General features: G+C 34.3%; 1 protein-coding gene across 1 annotated transcript in view; it reads right to left on the bottom strand.

Moving 5' to 3' along the window:
* Nucleotides 1-22,718, bottom strand: part of ASZ1 (ankyrin repeat, SAM and basic leucine zipper domain containing 1) — a 57,010-nt gene that overhangs the window by 4,070 nt on the left and 30,222 nt on the right. Inside the window, exons 5-11 of the mRNA XM_049641726.1 lie at nucleotides 10,045-10,156; nucleotides 9,381-9,515; nucleotides 8,102-8,226; nucleotides 7,279-7,354; nucleotides 5,972-6,028; nucleotides 4,884-4,993; nucleotides 585-690 (exon numbers count right to left, since the gene is read on the bottom strand). Coding sequence (XP_049497683.1) covers nucleotides 585-690; nucleotides 4,884-4,993; nucleotides 5,972-6,028; nucleotides 7,279-7,354; nucleotides 8,102-8,226; nucleotides 9,381-9,515; nucleotides 10,045-10,156 — 721 coding nt within the window. The remainder of the gene's footprint in view (nucleotides 1-584; nucleotides 691-4,883; nucleotides 4,994-5,971; nucleotides 6,029-7,278; nucleotides 7,355-8,101; nucleotides 8,227-9,380; nucleotides 9,516-10,044; nucleotides 10,157-22,718) is intronic.

The following is a 22,718-nucleotide window of genomic DNA, read 5'->3' on the forward strand; positions in this document are numbered from 1 at the left end:
TATGGTGAATAAATAAATTCATGAAGATTTTAAGAATGATAGGACTCCTAGATTAGTATTCTATAAAAAATCAGAGGAAAACAAGTGCATTAAAAATTTTTTAAACAAATAGCTAAAACCAAACCACATGAAAAACTCTACAAAAAAGTTTGCTTTTACAGGCCACTTACACTTTCTCTATTTAAATTTTCCTTCATTAAAAAACCTTACATTGATATGGTTTTTAATAACACTCAACACATTGTTTTGTTCCAACCTTCACTTGGGTCTCCTGTCACTTTGTATTTTAAACAACTAAATTCCCTTTAAGAACAAATGTTAAGTTTAATACACAGATCAGTTTAATTTTTGGTCTGACTCATTTTCCTTTTCCTGAGAGCTGGAACACAGAGTTTTTCAATTAATTAAAAATAAAAGATATAGTAAAAGTAATATTAAACAAATTGACCTATTTAGATTTTATGTGACATTGTAGAAGAAAGATACAATTTTACCAGATAACTGTTTATTGAATTGTCATTAACTTATCTGGAATGTTCTTCAGTATTCATACTTTTCTTCACTTAACAACTTTTATAGAATACCTTGTGGGAATTTACAGGCAACTCAGAAATGATATTCTGTACTGCTGTTATTAAATGGCCACACTGTTTGTTTAATTTCAGAAGAAAGTTGAGGAACTCATCACCACTAAATAGAGGAAACAAACAAATAGGAATCACTAATATGAGCAATTTACTTCATTCTACTGGGACAGTTAATGTCTAGCCATAATATTTACTAAATTCTTTAAAAATATTTATAGAATAGCTAATATATATTAACAACTGAAATAGACATTGAGTATAACAAGTCTCAAATCTTGAGGATCTCAAGCTTCAGCATTTGAGGCAGACATGGAATTGTAACATCATTATTCAAAGGGACATATAAAGAAGGAATATAAAAGTGTCAATATTTGAGTATCTATTATGTGAAGGTACTACACTGGTTATTTTACATTTATTATTCTTTTAGCTCCTCCCAATGACTCCTGTAAGGTAGATGTTAACATTAGCTTGTAGCTGAGACATCAAAACTCAGAGATAATGAATGTAGTATAATGGGAATAGATAATTAGTAATGCTTCACAGAGATGATAGATACTTGAATACAAATTTATCAGTCTGAATGAATATAAGGAAAATACATACCTTTCTTGTGATGTATAATTTTCAGGGCCACTGAATATCAACAGGCAAGTTGTAAAAATCACAACTCTATAGTATGCATTCATTACATACCCTGAATGGCTGGCTGCCCACTGCCTACCCCAGAGCTGTATAATATACCTCTTGTTACAATATACTTCTCTTTTCCCTGTGCTATAAGAACAGCAAGTCCCAGTTGGGGCTGTTTATCCAGCCTGTTTTCAGAGTAATAACAAGAAGGAGATCCACTGCAGGTACAGCCATAATATGGGTACTCAAGAAATAAATTTTGTTATAAGTTGTTTAGATTTAGAAGTTATTTGTTACTGAAGCATAACATAGTGTAAGCTGACTAAAACAACAGGCTGTTTTTAAAATGTGAAGTCAAAATAAGGAAAGAGCCCAAATGTACATTGACTAATGAATGGATAAAGAAGATGCGATGTATATCTGTAATGGAATTATTACTCAGCCACCAAAAAGAATGAAATCTTGGGGTGGCCTGGGTGGCTCAGTTGGTTAAGTGTCCAACTCTAGATTTTGGCTCGGATCATGATCTCATGGTGTGTCGGATTGAGCCCCTTGTAGGGTTCTATGTTGACCTTGTGGAGCCTGCTTGGGATTATCTCTCTCCCTCTCTTTCTGACCCTCCCCACTCATGCTGTTTCTCTCAAACTTAAAAAGAATGAGATCTTGCTATTTGTAGCAACATGGACGGAGCTAGAGTGTATTTTTCTAAGTGAAATAAGTCAGAGAAAAAAAGTACCATATGAATTCACTCATATGTGGAATTTAAGAAACAAAATAGATTAACATAGGAGAAGGGAAAAAGAAAAGAGAGGGAAGCAAATCATAAGAGACTCTTAACTACAGAAAACAAACAGGGTTGATGGAGGGGAGGTGGGTTGGGGATGGGCTAAGTGGATGATGGCTATTAAGGAGGGCACTTACTATATTGAACACTGGGTGTTTTATGTAAGTGATGAATCACTAAATTCTACTCCTGAAACCAATTATTACACTATATGTTAACTAACCAGAAATTAGTTAGAAATTAGTTAGAAAACTAACTAGAAATATTACACTATATGTTAACTAACTAGAAATTAAATAAAAATTTGAAAAAAAGAATGTGAAGTCAAGTGTTAGGATAGAATTCACACCTTAAATAAAGGTACTCCAAAACTATGTGCTTATTATAAAATATATGGAAAAATTAAAATTACCACTACTCTTATCACCTAAAGATACTGACTGGTACTATTTTCTTCCAGAATATTTTCTACTAGTATTTTTCGTATGCATATATATAACTGGCACTATGCTTCACACTCCATTTAATATTTGTCTCTTAAACTTATTATTTTTCTATGATATTAAATCTCAAAATAATTTTAAGGACAGAATAAAATATGTTAATGCAATGTAATTCAATCATTCCCCAATGTTAAATATTTCAAGTTTCCAATTTTAGAATGTTTAATAAATAATAGATGTGAACAATATATTTTTACATAAAATTCTTTATCTTTTTCTTTTTGGAGGAGAAATAGTTTTCTTAATGGACATAATTTTGAGATGCTTTTGACAGACTTGAGTAGCACTCAGGTGGGCTTAGAGGAAAGGTCTGGACAGAAACTGTTGAAAATGTCAAGATATGGATGAATGCTTACCATTTCTGTTCAAAATATCTCAAGGTAGTAATGGAATAGTTATTATTTTTAAATTGAATTCTCTAATTCTGCAAACATAAGATTAAGTGTAGAAAAAAAGTAAAAGGACTGTGCATATATGTTCTTGTAACAGACTATCTTAGAAAATTTAACACATAGAAGGAAAGTATCATAAAATAAATCAGTAGCTAGATTGGTGAAGTCACATTACCAGAAGATTATAATCAATCAGTTCAACTTTTCCTGCTGTTAGTTTTCTTATGACTTAATGACTAATTTCTTCTTTAAAGAATGACTTTGAACAAATGGGAAGTAAAACCTTTTTCATAACAGCCTGTAAACACAGTCTGTGATTTAATAACAAGGTCAAATTCCTGGAATATATGTCTGCCAGTTATATTTTTTAAAAAATTCAGCAGTTTTAATAAGTGAACCATTCAGGATTCTGCACATTCTTTAAGTCTATAAATTCCTCAAAGTAAATTCTTAAAGGCAACTCTGCCATCATATAAATAAGTTATATTAAAATTTTTAATTTCCAAGCTAGTCATGTAGAACTTAGAATATTCCTTCATAGACACAATAAATTTAAAAATTAAGAAAATTAACAGAGATTCAAGAAGGTTTGCTGCTTTTAAGTCCTCACAACTGAAATCCTTTTAAATATTTAAGTGTGTTTAAATATTTAAGAGTTAGAATGTTATTTGGAAACAATGAGGCATTATTTTGAATACAGATCATCTTATTATAAGGAGGCAGATTAAGAGAAACAGAAATAAGTTAATTTTGCAATAAGCTTTTTAAAGAAATCTGGATCATCTAAATTATCCTATGTAAAACCACTCTAAATTCTAAAATGGTGTGGAAATCTATCATTTTTAATTCATGTTTATTATAGTTGCAATGTTAGTTTTAGATAGGCTACGTTAGTGATGATAGTACTGTACTTGTAAGTATATTTTATAAGATACAGCTTGGATGAACCTCAAGGGAATTAGGATGAGTGAAAAAAGCCAATCACAAAGGATACACATTGTATGATTCCATTTAAGTAACATTCATGAATATCATTATCAAGATGGATAACAAATTATTGGTTGTTAAGGATTGGGGGGATGGGTATGGCTATAAAGGAGTAGTGTGAGGGAGCCTTATGGTAATGGTATGTTAAGTGTACTGTTTGTGGCAATGGTTACATAAAGATACACATACAATAAAACTGAATAGACCTATACATGTACACACAAATGAGCACATGTATAACCAGTGAAATGCAAATAAACTATGTGCATTGTACCATATATGTCAGTTTTATGGCTTTAATATTGTACTATAGTTATACAAGATGTTAGCACTGGGTGAGACTGGGTAATGACTGTATGGGACTTCTCTGTACATCTCTTTGCAATTTCCTGTGATTCTATAATGATTTCAAATAAAAAGTTGAACAATTTACTGCCCCAGAAAATATTAATAAAATCAAATACAATTATTTTAAAAATGGATTTTAGATTACTAATATTACTAATAATCAGTGCTTGACAAATTTATAATATTGAAACCAAACTTTATATACTGACAACTTAATTCCTTAAGAATAGGCTGAAAATGGGGGCTGAGCTACATTAAGAAATGCTTTCTTACTGCCCTATGTGAAAAAATTACTACTTTGAATTTTCAACTTGACACATAAAATGACTCAAAGAGAGTAAGAGCTATACTATGAGAAGCATGGCATCTCATATAGTTCATTTAACAAGATACAATGAAAAAATAAAAGAATGTTTCTAGCTGAGTTAAGAAGATGCATTGTTTTGCTTCTTGGTAAAATGACTTTATAAAAATTGACTTTATAAATAACTTCCCATTTCAGAACACAATAGATGATAAAATGAACTATCCATTTCCTTGGTAAAATGATAATATCAAGTAAAAAGACCCAGAAACTATCAAAATTAAACTTTTTAGTTCTTTTTTTTTAAGAACAGCTCATTCTAAACAATATTAATGTTAAGTTTACCTGATTTCCAACTTTGCCACTTCAGGTAGTTCTCCAAATTTTATCTCTTCTACCTCGAGTTCTTTAAGAGCAGCCAGAATTTTCTGCTGATCTCTATTGGTAATTCCATTCTAAGTAGAAATAATTTTAAGGTGCAACAAGACAGTCATACTTGAGTAATTTAATATCCAAAATTACTGAAAAGTTTTCTCCTTGATTAATTTATATCTTGAAAAAACATACATATTAGAAAAATAAGAAACATACTGAAAAATAGATGGTTTGCTTATAACTGTGACTGACAAGGTTATGTCATTAAGATTTTTATTTAGATATATAGTGACTATAGTCAATGTTTTTTGCAAAACTCTTAAAAACAAATGATCAGATATTAAAATAACCTTTCCAAAACCACCACAGTAAAACAATTTTCCTTCAAAGTATTATTTAAAATATTACCAGTGATTAAAGAAGGATTATGTCTTTTGTCTTCATTCTACCATTGGTGTTAACTAAATTTTCTCTTTTGGGTTTAGCTAAGTAGTATGTTTATTTTGACTTTCAACAATACTGAAGATTTCAAGTTTCCAATGTGTGTGTGGAGGAAAATCATTACCTTTTAGTATGCTATTTATTAGTATTAAATATCTCTAATATTTTCAATTGTTATTTTCAAAGCTATTTTCAAATTGTTACTTAATAATGTTAGATGGCAAAATAATAGGTCTTGATCTTTTGAGAACCCAGCAAAAGGCAGAATTTCGATGACACATATTCATACTTACATATACAAAAAGCCACCTCTTATTTCTAAGTAACCTCTTTTACAAAACTATTTCAGATTTACAAATGAAGAACCAGTTTTAGTTGAGCTCTCATGATTAATCTGAAGAAAGAAAAACAACTCTAAGTCCTTCAATGTTCTTAAAGCAACTTAATACTGTAACAGAAGATTTTAGATATGGTTATCCATAATCATATGTAATCAAAGAAACTAGTAAAAGATCATTTACGGTCTGTAGCCCCAGAATTTTTAAAATAGAAAATAAAAACATCCACAATTCTTAAAATATGAAAGAAGGTCTGGAGTTTTTGAAACCGATACTAGCCTTTGTAAACTCATCTTTCCTCATGGTCAAAAGATGTCTTAAAGTTATATCCCTTTCCTGTAGAGAAGAAAAAAAACACCACCTTTCAATATAAGTAAAACATTAGAAAGGAAAGTAGGCAAGTGTCATAAATTAGTCATTTATAAATTAGTCAGTTATAGTCAGTCAACTTTCAGTTCTAGGAGGGGATAGAATATGCAGGTATAGAATTGTACTACTGGCTAGATGATGAGTGTCATTAACATGTGTAAATGATTACCTAAAAAAGTACAAACATAACCGGTTTCCCAGATTCAAAGAAAATTATTACAGTTTATATATGCTCACATAAAAAGGAAGGTAGCTCTATAAAATTTCACGGAAGTTATGTTTTATGAATATTTTAAATTTCTAACTGCATCATATGAAACAATCAATAACATTCAGTTTTACTCAGTATTTCTCAAATAGGAAGAAGTTTCAAGATTGTACAATGAAGCACAATTCTGAACTACCTAAACAGAATGTGCCCATTCCTAAGGAGAGCCTATTTTAAAAAGTGCTTTACTGCTTCATTCAGCTAAATGGTTAACTGTCAAACCCTATAATGCATACCTAACGTACCATAACTCAAACCCCATAATGCATCCTAAAGTACCTAAAACAGTGCTTGGCATATGATCTAATTTAATATCTATGACAATCCTACACTAGGTATTATCGAAAAAAGAGACTTAAGTCACATATTTCAGTTAAACAATCATTAGAGCAAGAATCTGATACCAGATCTGTTTGACTTAAAATCATGCTTCTAATATTCTATACAGGAAGCAACTCTAAAAACAATCTACACCAGGCAGTGGTGCCTGGGTGGCTCAGTTGGTTAAGCGTCTGATCAGGTTAGGTCATGATCTCACTGTGAGTTTGAGCCCCACGTTGGGCTCTGTGCTGACAGCTCAGAGCCTGGAACCTGCTTGGGATTCTGTGTCTCCCTCTCTTTCTGCCCCTCCTCTTCTCATGCTCTCTCTCTCTTAAAAATAAATAAACATTAAAAAAAAAACAATCTAAAGGCTTAGATGTACAAGGAGGAGTTCTATGAAGTTTCAGGCAGTGAATAAAAGCTGTTTATTCCAGCCAAATTAAATTTTTTTTAAATTTCTAGAATAATAAATTTTTCAAATGCTTGTAGCCTTAAAATGGGATCTAGTATAAATTATGGAGAAAAGTGTATTTGGCATTTTTATTTAAGCATGCTTAAGCATTAATATTTAGTTAACCAACAAATAAACATACATCTATAATTCTCTGTAGCTTATACAAAATCTTACCTTTAATAAATCTGTCATATGTTCAAGCCCAAGACCATGTAAAAATATTTCCAGGTCTCCAAATGCTGTATACGAACTAGACACATTTATAGCAACGTCAATTTCAGAACGGACTATAAATGCACAATCAATATATATTTATAATATAGATACACAATAAGAATGAGTAAGAATGTATCTATATGTAATATAGTTGCAAATTTACACACTAGACCTATGTTATATCAGTGGAATAAGGAATGTTTCTTGAGTGAAGATATAAATTAACAGAGAAAATGACGACAGTAAAATGTAGCTCATCTTTCCTAAGAATGAAATTAGTTGCCAATATGTATATTCCTTGTGGGGTTTCTATACATGAAAATCTCTTTAATTGTAGGAAGTAAAGATTTAATAATTTTAATGTAGGTAAGCACAGAAAAATTTTGTGGCCATGTACTGAACTGTGGTCATAAAAAAGTGTATTTTTAATTTTAGCTTATAAAATCAGAAATCTGCTAAAAAGAATTAGAAAGCAAGATGCAGTCTAGTTGAACACTAACAAAAATATAATCTTAGACACTTTTAGAAATAAATTTTGTTGATATTTTAAAGTTAGAAATTATTCTCATTACTGTTAGTAGTACACATATATAAAATTTTTCTAAAATTCTGTAGAAAAAAGCATTTAAAATCTAGACATTTCTCAGTGATATTTAAAAATTGATTGTAATCGTGTAAAATATCCTATTTTAAATGTCATCACATTTACTAAAAGTAATAAAACATACATATTTTTTACTAATTTATAGGTATTTTGTTGAACAAAAACATGCTTTGTTACCTAAATATGTGATCTTTTTCTTTATCAGAATCTGTTGTTAATAGTTTACAAATAGTCTCTTCTTTAGTTAGCTGTTGGAGCTTTCCCTCCAATGGATTTAAAGTTAAAGAAAGAAAATTGAAGATCTGCAAAAAGTTAACAAGCCATTCAAATATACTTAACATTATATATACTATCACTTATACTTAAAATCTAACTTTTTATTAAGTCAGGGTTATGCTACATAACCAACCAGAACACAAAATCAAATCTCACTTTAAGAAACAATTTATGGCTCAAAATAATCTTTGACATTCATAAATTTCTTAATATGTCAAATTCAGTGTCATCTACCTTAAATTTAATAATGCAGTAAACCAATTAAAAATTTTCAAATTTTCAAAGCTTAGAAGAAGCACCACAAATTTCTTTTGAAGTTTCACAGGGCTTTAGTGGTTAGCAATTATTCTAGAATACTTCCGTAAATGTAGACTTGAGTTAGAAAATGATAGGCATGTTTATCAGATTGCTTAAAAAAATAAAGAAAGTTCTTTTCCATGCAGTGAAAGTGGCATGGTCTGATTATATGATAGGACCCCTGGAATGTTACATGCTTTCAAATTCAGAAACTCAGGTCTGGAAGCTCTTGAACTATATAATATATAACTTAGTTTTACACTTGTACTGTATTCACCCTTGCTTAGAAATTATAGCCCTTTGATCCAAAGTTTTAATATTCAGACTAAAACTTCCTATCAATAAAGTGATTTAATGTATGGCAAATATTTATTACTGACTTTAATATGTGAATGACAGTAGATCATCTACTCAACTATGTTATCTCTTTATTAAATACCTTGTCACATGTATAGGAGTAAATTAAATTACTTATTTTTAAAAATGTCTAATATGTACTAATTAAAATTACATGTTCAATAATTACATGTTCAAATTTTGGCATTTTATTAGCTTTCTCAATACACTAATTAATTTCTAAAAATCTGGACCAGTCTGAAATGTTAAATAGTCTACTACAATTTTATTTCTAGGGCCAGAATAAGATTTTATTATTCATTTCTATAGCTTTTAAATTACCACATTATATATGCCTCTTATTTAGTAAACGTGAATACTCTAGGAAAATAAAGTTTACGTTACCTGGCCAGAGGAGAATTACATATGTAAACATTTAATAATAGCCAGATACAGTATTATGACAGTTGTGAGTTCTAAGAAAATAATACAAAAGTTCTAGAAATAATAACATAACATGCCACAGAAAAATTAATATATAGGATACCTCTAGATGTTTATTTCTTTTAGCAATCTCACTCGGTGTCTTTCCATCTTTGGTTTGTAACATTTTATTAGCTCCAAGTTCAAGCAACTTCAAAACTACATTTTTATGACCCTGACGTGCTGCCCATGTTAAAGCCTGTAAGTGGGGGGAAAAGAAGATTGTTTAAAGAGAGGGAGTGTATATGAGACAGAAAGGAAAACTTTTCAACAGTATTTATGGCACAATAAAACAGTGAGCATAGTTAATTAACAGAATGGTGCAATCTCTTCATTTTACAATCTAAAGTAAACATATTTCCAAAGTTGTAACTGCAAAGCAGACTGCCAGTGCTCACAGATTTTACAAATCATATAATATTTTACCCAGTCAAGTGCTTTATAGAATAAAATAATTTATTTGCCAATCACTGAACTGTTTTCTATAAAATAGAATTCTATGTGTATTCTAGAACCCAGGCTTTGCTGTGTGTTACAGCTTCTTGTGCCAAGGGTGAGGACAAGGAGAATCAGATAGTTCCTTTTTTGTTTCAGCTGTTGCTTTTCTTCACCAAACAGCAATTGTATCCCAGCCCCTCTGTAATTTTTACTTCTTAAAAACTTTTTTGTGCACTACTGATAAGATACCAATGTCTTAGAAAAGGGAACATTGTACAATCAACTCTCACGGTATAACCATTCTCATCCTGGGTATTAACTTCTGCTCCATGGGCAACAAGGAGAGCAACAACTTGAGCGTGACCATCTCGCGCAGCATACATGATTGGAGTCATAAGTCTCCTAACAAGGAGGAAGAAAAGAAACATCTGTGTTAATGCCAACATTAACAGCTACTCAATTTCATTAATTTTACCATACACAATACCAATGTATTGTTTTGAAATCAAAGAAAAGGAAATGAAAGCTTTTAAAAAATCAGGTGATTTAAAAATCCAATCTCCCAGCAAATAAATGTGAAGGAAGAAGACACTTAAAAGTACTGAATGCTTACACAGCACCCTCTAGTGAAGACACGTGTTTAAAAAAAAAATCACACAAAAAGCCACACTTTCTAATATGAGGTTTCAATAATTTACATATTCATGTAGGAGAGTATCAGAGTACTATGTTTATGCTGGGAATACAGTGATGAAAGACCCAAAAAAGGTCCCTGTCCTCTCAGGATAGCTCATACTTATTAAATACTTATTATATTTTATTTATTACATTTAATAAAAATATAAGTTTAAAACTTTATCTTATTTCGTAATGTAGTCTGTTATGATTCTATTTTAGTATAAGCCTGAAAGAATTTTACCCTGACTTGGAGGCTTACTCTAGTTAAGAAAGAGATTAGTTTAATAGTTTAGCCAGACTCCAGACTATTTTCTGGGAGAGCACAGTGGTTTCCCTCTCGTGTATCATTTCTCAAAATAGAGATTCAATCCCTCTCCTCCTGGAAGTTAGTCAGCTTCTTGTTCTATTACAAAGGATACCAGAAAGATTCTATCAGTTCTACTTGGGCTGAACTGTATCATGGTCAGTTTTGAAGGTGGTCTGGGATTCTAGGCTCAATCTTCCTGAATTGGCTCAAATATCTGATTTATATATAAAGAACTTCACAAAAGAACAACAAAGTAAATAATTTCGGAAATCTGTTTTGATCTCCAGGAAGTTCATCTTGGTTATTCACATTACATACACGACCTATAAATAATATTTCTCTATAAGGCTTATTAACATAAGGTATATCCTGAATCTGGTCACTTCCTACTAATGTCTTTGGCACAAAAAGATTCACACATTTCTCTCTTTATTCTATTTCCTAAGATATTACAATTTCAATGTTTTATTGGAAACTGTATGCTAAGGTAGCTGTCAAGCATTGCCTCTTCTATCTTGAATATCTCCTATACACTGGCTTCATTAGACAGGTAATGTTTACAAAGTAAAGAGGGAATTGCCTGGATAACTTAAACAAATAATGAAAACACACACAATAGAACAAAATTATTTGAGTCGACTAATTCAAATTCTCCACTAAGTCTAAATTAAATCTCTTGATGCCTCTCCTCCACCCCACCTTCTCTATTAACAGTCCAAATCTGCTTCCAGTCGTCCCTATTTCACAAAGCTACCATTAACTATATAACTCAGGCCTAAGACTAAGCATCATTCATGACTCTTCTCCATCACTCCATATACAAGTCATCAGCTGGTCCTTCTGGCTCCACCTTCATAATTAATATTCTGAATCTAGCCACTTCTCACCATCTTGTTAGCTACTGTAAGCAGTCTAAGCCATCATCATCTTTCTCTGACCTGTGTTATTGCAATAGCCTCATAATTACTCTCCATGCTTCTGTCTTGGCCCCTTAGAGTTTATTCTCTTTGGAAATGCCCAGTTCTTCCCCTTCCAGGGACCATGCAAGTGCTGTTCCCTCTGCCTTTTCTTAGAACTTCATATTGCATACTTTTTCACCTTGTTCAGATCCCCATTAAGAGGCAAAAATCAATAAAATTGACAAACAAAACCAAATTTATCAAAATAAAAAGAAGACACAAATTACCAGTATCATGAATAAGAGAGGTGACATCAATACAGATTCTCCCCATTTTAAAAGTATAATGGAATATTATGAACAAATTTCTGCTAGTAAGACAACTTAGATGAAATGGACAAATTTCTCAACAGATTCAAGCTACCAAAACACACTAAAAAGAACCTAAATAGTCTTATATTTATAAAAAATTAAATTAGTAAATAACCCATTCCCTCCCCCCCCCCACACACACACACAAAGAAAAGAGCAGGTCTAGATGGCTTCACTGGTAAATTTCACCAAACAGTTAATGAAAAAAGTAACACCAATTCTACCCAGACTCTTCCAGCAAACTGAAAAGGAAAGAATACTTCCCAATTCATTCTATTAGCAAGACTTACTCTACTAGCAGGAACCAGAGAGAGACAGTGCAAGGAAAGAAAACTATGTAGACCAATAATCTTCACTGAACATAGATGCAAAAGTCCTCAATGAATTTTGGCAAACAGAATCCAAAAATACATAAAAAGGATAATACATCATAACCAAGTACAGTTATCCTGGGAATGCAAGATTAGTTTAACATCTGACCAAAAAAAGAAAAACCACCATTATCTCAACAAATGCGGAACAAGTACTTCACAAAATCTAACATCTAATAAAATTCTTAGCAATGTTAAGAGTAGAAGAGAACTTCCTCAACTGGAAAACTTTACAGCTAACACCATACTTAATGGTGAAAGAATGAATGCTTTCCTCCTAAGATCAGAAACAAGACAGATGTTTGTTCCCATCACTTCTATTCAACACTGTATTCCAAGCTCTAGCCAATGCAACACAACAAGAAAAACACAGGCATCCAGGTAGAAAAACAAGTAAAATTGTCTTTATTCACAGACAGCAGTCTGAGAACCCTATGGGATCTACCAAAAAAGCACTAAAACTAATAAATGAATTAGCAAGGTTGCAGGATACAAGATCTAATGGAATATACACAGCATTATTTAAAATTATTATTTCAAGGGGCGCCTGGGTGGCTCAGTCGGTTGGGTGTCTGACTTCAGCTCAGGTCATGACCTCACGGCTGGTGAGTTCAAGCCCCGCGTCGGGCTCTGTACTGACAACTCAGAGCCTGGAGCCTGTTTCAGATTCTGTGTCTCCCTCTCTCTCTGACCCTCCCCGTTCATGCTCTGTCTCCCTCTGTCTCAAAAATAAATAAACGTTAAAATTATTATTTCAATTTGTGAATTCATGATAAGCCATTACTACAGAGAATTTTTAAAATCCACAGGCAGAATAATTTCTAATTTATAAAAATTTAGTTCATATAGTTCAACCCCAATAAAAAACTTACGTGTAAACACCAATTTAGAACACAGAATCATCAAAATTTTGTAACCTCAGCATTAACTGTCTATTAGAGAAACAAAATCATTATGCATGGCTAAGCAGTTATCTCATTCACTGTTCACAACAACCTTATTAAACAGAAATTATTCTCACTTTAGAGATGAGAAAACAGGTTTAGAAATAAGTAGCTTTTGCTGAAAGATCACTGTTAGTGTGTGACTGAACTAAGATTTTTGTGTTTATTGCCCCCCATCTCCTGAAAATTACTTTTTGCAATCTATCCTGATAAAGAGAAATCTAAAGTTCTCTTTTTCTCATTCTACAATATGGCAAAATTGGAAAACTAAATAAGGTTGGCTAAAATATAATCTGAAGGAAGTGACACTCTGGCAGAATATCCAGAGAAGGTGACATGAAAGTGTTGAGTCGCATTTGCTTGAACCTCATTATTGAAAACTGTAAGTGAATTTTCTGATTTTGTACTGAAATTTGTTCTGAAATTGCACTGAAAATTAAGGTTCTTTGAAATATCAGTATCTCTTAGAATCTTGAACCAGCAGAGATTATAATTTTTGGCCAATTCACATGGACATAAATTGCTTCTTAGAGATGCCTACTTCCTCCTAGATAAGAAAAGTACTGGGCCAGCATAGTTTGCTTACTAAGAAGTTTCAGATTACTACTGAAAAATGTGTTTAAAATGTGGCACTGGTTTCTTCTAAGAAAAGCTTAATTTATCGAAAGTAACAGCAAACTCCTGTAATAGGGTCTAGATTATCTAGAAGGTTTATTACTTAGCTTCTAAACAGTTATTAAAGTTATTGATACCATCAGTAATGTTGCATGACAATTTTGAGAGGGGAGAGAACAATTCTTCCAGTTGTTTTACATCTACAGAAATTTGTAACATCTGTAGTTTCCTGCCTATTACTGATTAACAAAATCTAAATGAATTATTCAATTTTATAAACTCTTATGAACAATCTTAAGAACTCTTCAGGGAAGTTATAAAACTTTATAATAACTGGTCAACATGATAACAATTTGTGCTACTAATAACTTTACTTTCAGTATTAATTTCCATCTATTTCCTGAGATTTAATGTAAAGAATTTTTTACTTCCAATTCTCTCTTTAAATCACTGCCAATTTTGTTCTGCCTGCTCCTTCTAACAAAATTGCTTTGGCAAAGGTCAACAATTATTTGGACTCCTTTTATTTTTCTAGCACTTAAATGTATGGATTTCAAAGGTCCTCAATGCTCCTCCCTTTCCACTACATAAACACCATGTCTGGATGATCTCACCTACTCTCCTGACTTTACTGTCAACACACTAATGGCTGCTCCATCTGTATCTCTAGCCCTGGCTTTGCTCCTGAGCACAATATTATATCTGTCATTGCCACATGGTTATCCTAACAAAACATATATGCAACGCATATCCAAATCTGAAGTCACCACCTTACTTACCTCTAACATACAACTCTCTCTATTATTACTTACTTCTGGGAACAGCATCACAATCTATGCACTGCTCAACCCAGAAATCGGAATTTATCCAGGGCTCCTTGTCATACTTTCATATTTAAGTCAGCATTCCTATGAATTTTACCCCCTTCCTATCATTTGTATCTGTCCACTTTGCTCTCTCTCTCTTCTTCTTCCAAGTGTTCAGGTCTCATCATTTCTTACATGGATAACTGCCTTCTTGGCTCTAGTCTTTCCTCCATACTTGCAAATCTTATCATGTCAATTCACTATTTAAAATTTTCAAGGTTATACCTGTGATAAATGTATCTATCATGCTAAGTCCTCTGTCTACCATTTTAGCACCTCCAATCCTACTCCATCCTAATAATAGACTTAGGTTATGTCTGCATTTCATGGATTCCAATTTCTCTCTCCTCTGGATGGCCTATACTCAGAGCACTCTCTGAATGCAATGTCTTTTTACTCTTTTTGTCAACCGACTTATTCATAATCTACCTCTAAGGTTTCATTTTAGAAGCCAACATACCCCTACTTTTTTGATGCCCCACCTCCTCTTAAATACCAATTCCTCTCTCTTCTATGTTCTCTTAGTATTTTGTGCTTTTTTTTTTTTTAAATCAGTTCATCTATCAGGCCAAAATGTATTTGTTCAATTCATCTCTTTTTTTCAACTAGATTATAAGTGCTTTGAGGATAAGGACTCTGACCTGTATCTGTATCCACACCCAATCCATACAGCAACTAGTATAATGAATGGTCTGTTTCTATGTTTTGTGTCATGCTTACATTTAATACAGGCAGGACCTTCTTCTCTATTCCATAATTACATGTTTATTTATTGTATTTTTAATGTATCTATGTCCTTACTCATTTTATATATATCTATATTGGATCTGCTTCTTGAATTTAATAGGCTTTGATTTATGGATTTAGTGGCCATGTAGTCTGGTGTGTCCAAGTTTATGCTTTTTATATTTTCATTGATTTTTGCCTTTTATTGTAATAGAAAGTTCTTTATTCTATATACTGCATTTAACATTAGTAATACCTGATGCTGACAATCTTGATTTCCATGAGTTTGCTTTCATTGTAAAGGGTTTTTCATACTCCTTTCTCTTTTTTTTTTGTAAAGAGCATTTAGCCATCTTTTGGGTTTTTTTTTTTTTTTTTTAAAAATTTTTTTAATGTTTATTTTTGAGACAGAGAGAGACAGAGCATGAATGGGGGAGGGTCAGAGAGAGAGGGAGACACAGAATCTGAAACAGGCTCCAGGCTCTGAGCTGTCAGCACAGAGTCCGATGCGGGGCTCAAACTCACGGACTGCGAGATCATGACCTGAGCTGAAGTCGGACGTTTAACCGACTGAGCCACCCAGGCACCCCCATCTTTTGTTTTTTAAGCCAATATCTCAGTTGATAAATCCAGCCCATTCTCATTTAGTGTAATGACTGATAATTTAATTGACAATATTTTTTTCATTTTCGTTGGTTCAATAAAATTGCTATTCACTACATTTTTCTGCCTTGAAAATATGACTCTGCTTTTCCTTTTCTAAAAAAATGTCATTAAACATTATCATCTTTCTCTGGTCTTAGTAAAATACATATGATGTGTAAGCAAGATAAGATCTATTTCTCCTAATGAGACTATGGTCTCCTCCAGTACCATGCCATAATTTTCTCGTGCTTCTAGTCTAATAGGATGAGATCTTTTGAATACTTAGTTACTCTTAAGTTGCACCCACTCTCTGTAAACTATAGCTCTTAGATTTTTGCTGGTATGATTTAGTACTTATTTGAGTTTTACTTGTACTTTGTCTTGTCTGTTTCCAAAAACCTTATTTAGCACTCATACTTCACATTTTCAGACAGTCTAATATTATCCATTAAGTACACATACATCAAAGTTCATCTCTCTTCATTGCTTCCTCTTGTTTTCATCCTTTGTCTTCTTGAGGTCTCTGTTCTGATTCCTTTTTTTGTTTAGTCTTTTCTCAAGTCTTTTCGCTCATTCCAAGAATACAATCATATGGTATTTGTCTTTCTCTGACTTATTTCACTTAGCATTATACTCTCTAGCTCTATCCATGTTGTTACAAATAGCAAGATTTAATCCTTTTTATGGCTGCATAATATTCCATTGTATATATACCACCCCTTCTTTGTTCATTCATCAATGGACAGTTGGGCTGCTTCCACAGTTTGGCTATTGTAAATAGTGCTGCAATAAACACAAGGGTGCATGTATCCCTTTGAATTATTGTTTTTGTATCTTTGAGGTAAATACCCAGTAGTGTGGTTACTGGATCATTGGGTATGTTCTATTTTTAATTTTTTGAGAAACCTCCACAATGTTTTCCACACTGGCTGCATCAGTTTGCATTCCCACCAACAGTGCAAGGTTCCTTTTTCTCCATATACTCGCCAACATTTGTTGTTTCTTGGGTTTTTGCTTTTAGCCATTCTGACAGGTGATATGTTACTATAGTTTTGATTTGCATTTCCCTGATTATGAATGATGTTGAGCATCTTTTCATGTCTGTTGGCCATCTGTATGTATTCTTTGGAGAAATGTCTGTGTCTTCTGCCCATTTTAAAAATTGAATTATTTGTTTTTTGGGTATTGAATTATGTAAGTTCTTTATATAGTTTGGATATTAACCCTTTATGAGATATGTCATTTACAAATATCTTCTCTCATTCAGCAGGTGCCTTCTAGTTTTGTTGACTGTTTCTGTCACTGTGCAGAAACTTTTTATTTTGATGTAGTCCCAATAGTTTATTTTTGCTTTTTTTTACCTTGCCTCAGGAGACATATCTAGAAAAATGTTGCTATGGCTGATGTCAGAGAAATTACTGCCTGCTCACTCTTATAGGATTTTTATGGTTTCACGTCTCACATTCAGGTCTTTAATCCACTTTGAGTTTATTTTTATGTATGGTGGAAGAAAGCAGTCCAGTTTTCCCATTACCATTTGAAGAGCCTGTCCTTTTTCTATTAGATATCCATTTCTCTTTTCTGAAAGATTAATTTACCATATCATTGTGGGTTTATTTCTGGGTTTTCTATTCTATTCCATTGATCTATGTGTCTATTTTTATGCCAGTTCCATGTTTTAATTACTACCACTTTGTAATATAATGTGGAGTCTGGAATTGTGACACCTGCCACAAGTTTGCATTGGCTATTCAAGGCCTTTTGTGGTTCCATACAAATTTTAGGATTTTTTGTTCTAGTTCTGTGAAAAATGCTCTTGGTATTTTGATAGGGATTGCAATAAATGTGTACGTTACTTTGGGTAGTATAGACATTTTAATGATATTTGTTCTTCCAATCCATGAGCATTGAATGTCTTTCCATAGCTTTGCATTGTCTTGAATTTCTTTCATCAGTGCTTTACACTTTTCAGAGTCACCTTTTTGGTTTATTCCTACATATTTGATTGTTTTTGGTGCAATTGTAAATGGGACTGTTTTCTTAATTTCCATTTCTTCTGCTTCATTATTAGTGTATGAGAATGCAACAGATTTCTTTACATTGATTTTGTATTCTGCAACTTCACTGAATTCACTTATCTATTGTAGTATTTGTTTTTCCCAAAGTCTTTGAGGTCTTCTGTATTTAGTATCTTGTCATCTGCAAATACTGAGTGTTTTACGTCCTCTTACCAATCTGGAATATTCTTTTTTTTAATGTTTATTATTTATTTTTGAGAGAGAGAGAGAGAGAGAGACAGAGTGCAAAGAGTGGGACAGAGAGAGAAGAAGACAGAATCTGAAACAGGCTCCAGGCTCTGAGCTGTCAGCACAGAGCCCGACACGGGGCTCGAACTCACAGACTGTGAGATCATGACCTGAGCTGAAGTCAGACGCTTAACCGACTGAGCCACCCAGGCACCCCCAATCTGGAATATTCTTAATGGCAGAAATCCTTACAGATTTTGAAAATCAAAGAAATTTCTTGTGCAGTGGGTTCATAGTTTAAGAGCAGGTTATTGGCTCCCCCTAGGAGTACTAGAGTATTCTCTCTGCTTTCCTATCTTCCCAAATTCTCCCAACCTGACTGACAGAGACAACTTGTTTAGCTTCAAGTCTTTAGGAGTCTGGAAACCTAAGATAATCATGCAGGATCGGCTTCATCCCAGGTCCATAAATCTCCTAATGTCAAGCTTTTATAGGATTAGCTGCTCTCCATCTGGACTTACCCCTGATGACTTCCCACCATTTTGCAAGGATAAGAATAAGAGCCTGAGACCTCCTAAGCACCCAGATGTCTTAAACTCTCAGCAGTCTAAGGCTCAGGAAAGGCAAGTAGCTTAGAGTTGAGAACAAAAAGGAAGAGAATGATGTTTTGGTTGCAAATTCCCAGATATCCTTGTGCCATGTTTATAAAGGCCTTTGCCAATCCAATATATATTTATACTCATTTTCATCTAGTATTTTTTTAATGTTAATTTATTTTTGGGAAGGTGGGGAGGAGCAGAGACAGGGACAGATGATCAAAAGTGGCTCTGTGCTGACAGTAGTCAGCTTAATGTGGGGCTCCAACTCACAAACTGTGGGGTCATGAACTGAGCCGAAGTCAGACGTTTAACCTACTGAACCACCTAGATGCAATATTTTGACTAGTAATTTTTTATGTTTTTTAATACTTTATTTCGAGGCATATGAAATAATTTTGGTGCGAGGTTCAAATCCAGCATTTTTTATTCCTTCAAATAGCTATGCAAATCCCCAGCACCAAAATAAGGATCCATTTTCTTTCTTTAGTTTGAAATGCCATATTAATCATATATAATAATTTTGTATACTCTTGAATTGCTTTAGATTTCTTTTGTTTTCCTTCTAGGGATTAGTGATAGCCAGCTTTCCACGAATACCACACTGCTTTAATTATTGTGATTTATTTTTAATATAAGGCTAATTCTATATGATGACTTTTTAAAAAAAAATGTTTTTACTTATTTTTGAAGGAGAGAGAGACAGAGCATGAGCAGGGGAGGGGCAGAGAGAGAGGGAGACACAGAATCTGAAGTAGGCTCCAGGCTCTGAGCTGTCAGCACAGAGCCCAATGCAGGGCTCAAACCCATGAACTGTGAGATCATAACCTGAGCCAAAGTCAGATGCTTAACCAACTGACTCACCCAGGTGCCCCTCTATATCATTACTCTTTAACAAGATGTATTAATTTTTAAAAATTACTTAATTCATACATATATGCATTTTTCCCTAAGAACACTACAGATAATCACTGTTATGAATTGGCTATCTTTCTAGATCTTAGCAAAGGAAAATAATAAATTTTACATGTATAAATATATGCAAAAAAATGGCAATTTTAAACATAAATAAATCATGCTATTCATGCAATATTTTGACTTGCCAATAAATTTAAGACTCTAACTTATCTCTAAGTATTGCTTTTTCTCAATCACGCAAGTTTCATTCAAAAATTGCTATTGCAAGGCTTCAATTGTTCAGGCCTAAGTTTTATCACTTCTATTTTGATTTCTTCTTTAATCTACAAATTATTATGTTTAATTTTAAGTACCCAGTTTTATGCATTGGAGAGGCTTTTGGTTGTTAAATTCTAAATTCATTACACTGTTGTTAGTGAAGTGAAAGAGATCACTTTCTTAAAAGGAATTTATTAAGGCTTCCTTTGTGGCCTAGAACATCACCATATCTTAAAAATAATCCACATGTATTTGAAAAGAATCCCTGTGTGTAAATTATGTTAAGAGTCAGAATTCTTGAGGAGGAGGGAAGATGGCGGCATAGGAGGACGCTGGGATCACCGCGCGTCCTGCTGATCACTTAGATTCCACCTACACCTGCCTAAATAACCAAGAAAACCGCCAGAGGATTAGCAGAACGGAGTCTCCGGAGCCAAGCGCAGACGAGAGGCCCACAGAAGAGGGTAGGAAGGGTGGCCAGGCGGTGCACGCTCCACGGACTGGCGGGAGGGAGCCAGGGCGGAGGGGCGGCTCACCGGCCAAGCAGAGCCCCCGAGTCTGGCTTGCAAAAGCGGAGGGGCCTGACGGACTGTGTTGCGACAGCAAGCGCGACTTAGCCTCTGGGAGGTCATAAGTTAACAGCTCTGCTCAGAAAGCGGGAAGGCTGGAGGACAAAGGGAGGGAGAGCTGCTGAGCCCCCGGATGACAGAGCTCAGTTTGGTGGGGAACAAAGGCACTCGCCAGAGCCATCTCCCCCGCCCATCCCCCAGCCAAAATCCCAAAGGGAACCAGTTCCTGCCAGGGAACTTGCTCGCTCCTCCGCGCAAACACCCAACTCTGTGCTTCTGCGGAGCCAAACCTCCGGCAGCCGATCTGACTCCCTCCCGCTGCCGCAGGGCCCCTCCTGAAGTGGATCACCTAAGGAGAAGCGAGCTAAGCCTGCCCCTCCTGCCCCCGTGCACCTTGCCTACCCACCCCAGCTAGTACGCCAGATCCCCAGCACCACAAGCCTGGCAGTGTGCAAGTAGCCCAGACGGGCCAGCCACCCCACAGTGAATCCCGCCCCTAGGAGAGGGGAAGAGAAGGCACACACCAGTCTGACTGTGGCCCCAGTGGTGGGCTGGGGGCAGACATCAGGTCGGACTGCGGCCCCGCCCACTAACTCCAGTTATACACCACAGCACAGGAGAAGTGCCCTGAAGGTCCTCACCACTCCAGGGACTATCCAAAATGACCAAACGGAAGAATTCCCCTCAGAAGAATCTCCAGGAAATAACAACAGCTAATGAACTGATCAAAAAGGATTTAAATAATATAACAGAAAGTGAATTTAGAATAATAGTCATAAAATTAATCGCTGGGCTTGAAAACAGTATAGAGGACAGCAGAGAATCTCTTGCTACAGAGATCAAGGGACTAAGGAACAGTCATGAGGAGCTGAAAAGCACTTTAAACGAAATGCAAAACAAAATGGAAACGACGACAGCTCGGATTGAAGAGGCAGAGGATAGAATAGGTGAACTAGAAGATAAAGTTATGGAAAAAGAGGAAGCTGAGAGAAAGAGAGATAAAAAAATCCAGGAGTATGAGGGGAAAATTAGAGAAGTGATACACTAAAAAGAAATAATATACGCATAATTGGTATCCCAGAGGAGGAAGAGAGAGGGAAAGGTGCTGAAGGGGTACTTGAAGAAATTATAGCTGAGAACTTCCCTGAACTGGGGAAGGAAAAAGGCATTGAAATCCAAGAGGCACAGAGAACTCCCTTCAGACGTAACTTGAATCGATCTTCTGCACGACATATCATAGTGAAACTGGCAAAATACAAGGATAAAGAGAAAATTCCGAAAGCAGCAAGGGATAAACGTGCCCTCACATATAAAGGGAGACCTATAAGACTCATGACTGATCTCTCTTTTGAAACTTGGCAGGCCAGAAAGGATTGGCACGATATCTTCAGTGTGCTGAACAGAAAAAATATGCAGCCGAGAATCCTTTATGCAGCAAGTCTGTCATTTAGAATAGAAGGAGAGATAAAGGTCTTCCCAAACAAACATAAACTGAAGGAATTAGTCACCACTAAACCAGCCCCACAAGAGATCCTAAGGGGGATCCTGTGAGACAAAGTACCAGAGACATCACTACAAGCATAAAACATACAGACATCACAATGACTCTAAACCCGTATCTTTCTATAATAACACTGAATGTAAATGGATTAAATGTGCCAACCAAAAGACATAGGCTATCAGAATGGATAAAAAAACAAGACCCATCTATTTGCTGTCTACAAGAGACTCATTTTAGATCTGAGGACACCTTTAGATTGAGAGTGAGGGGATGGAGAACTATTTATCATGCTACTGGAAGCCAAAAGAAAGCTGGAGTAGCCATACTTATATCAGACAAACTAGACTTTAAATTAAAGGCTGTAACAAGAGATGAAGAAGGGCATTATATAATAATTACAGGGTCTATCCATCAGGAAGAGCTAACAATTATAAATGTCTATGTGCCTAATACC

This window comes from Panthera uncia, chromosome A2 (genome assembly GCF_023721935.1).
Source record: "Panthera uncia isolate 11264 chromosome A2, Puncia_PCG_1.0, whole genome shotgun sequence".
NCBI classification, from domain to species: domain Eukaryota; kingdom Metazoa; phylum Chordata; class Mammalia; order Carnivora; family Felidae; genus Panthera; species Panthera uncia.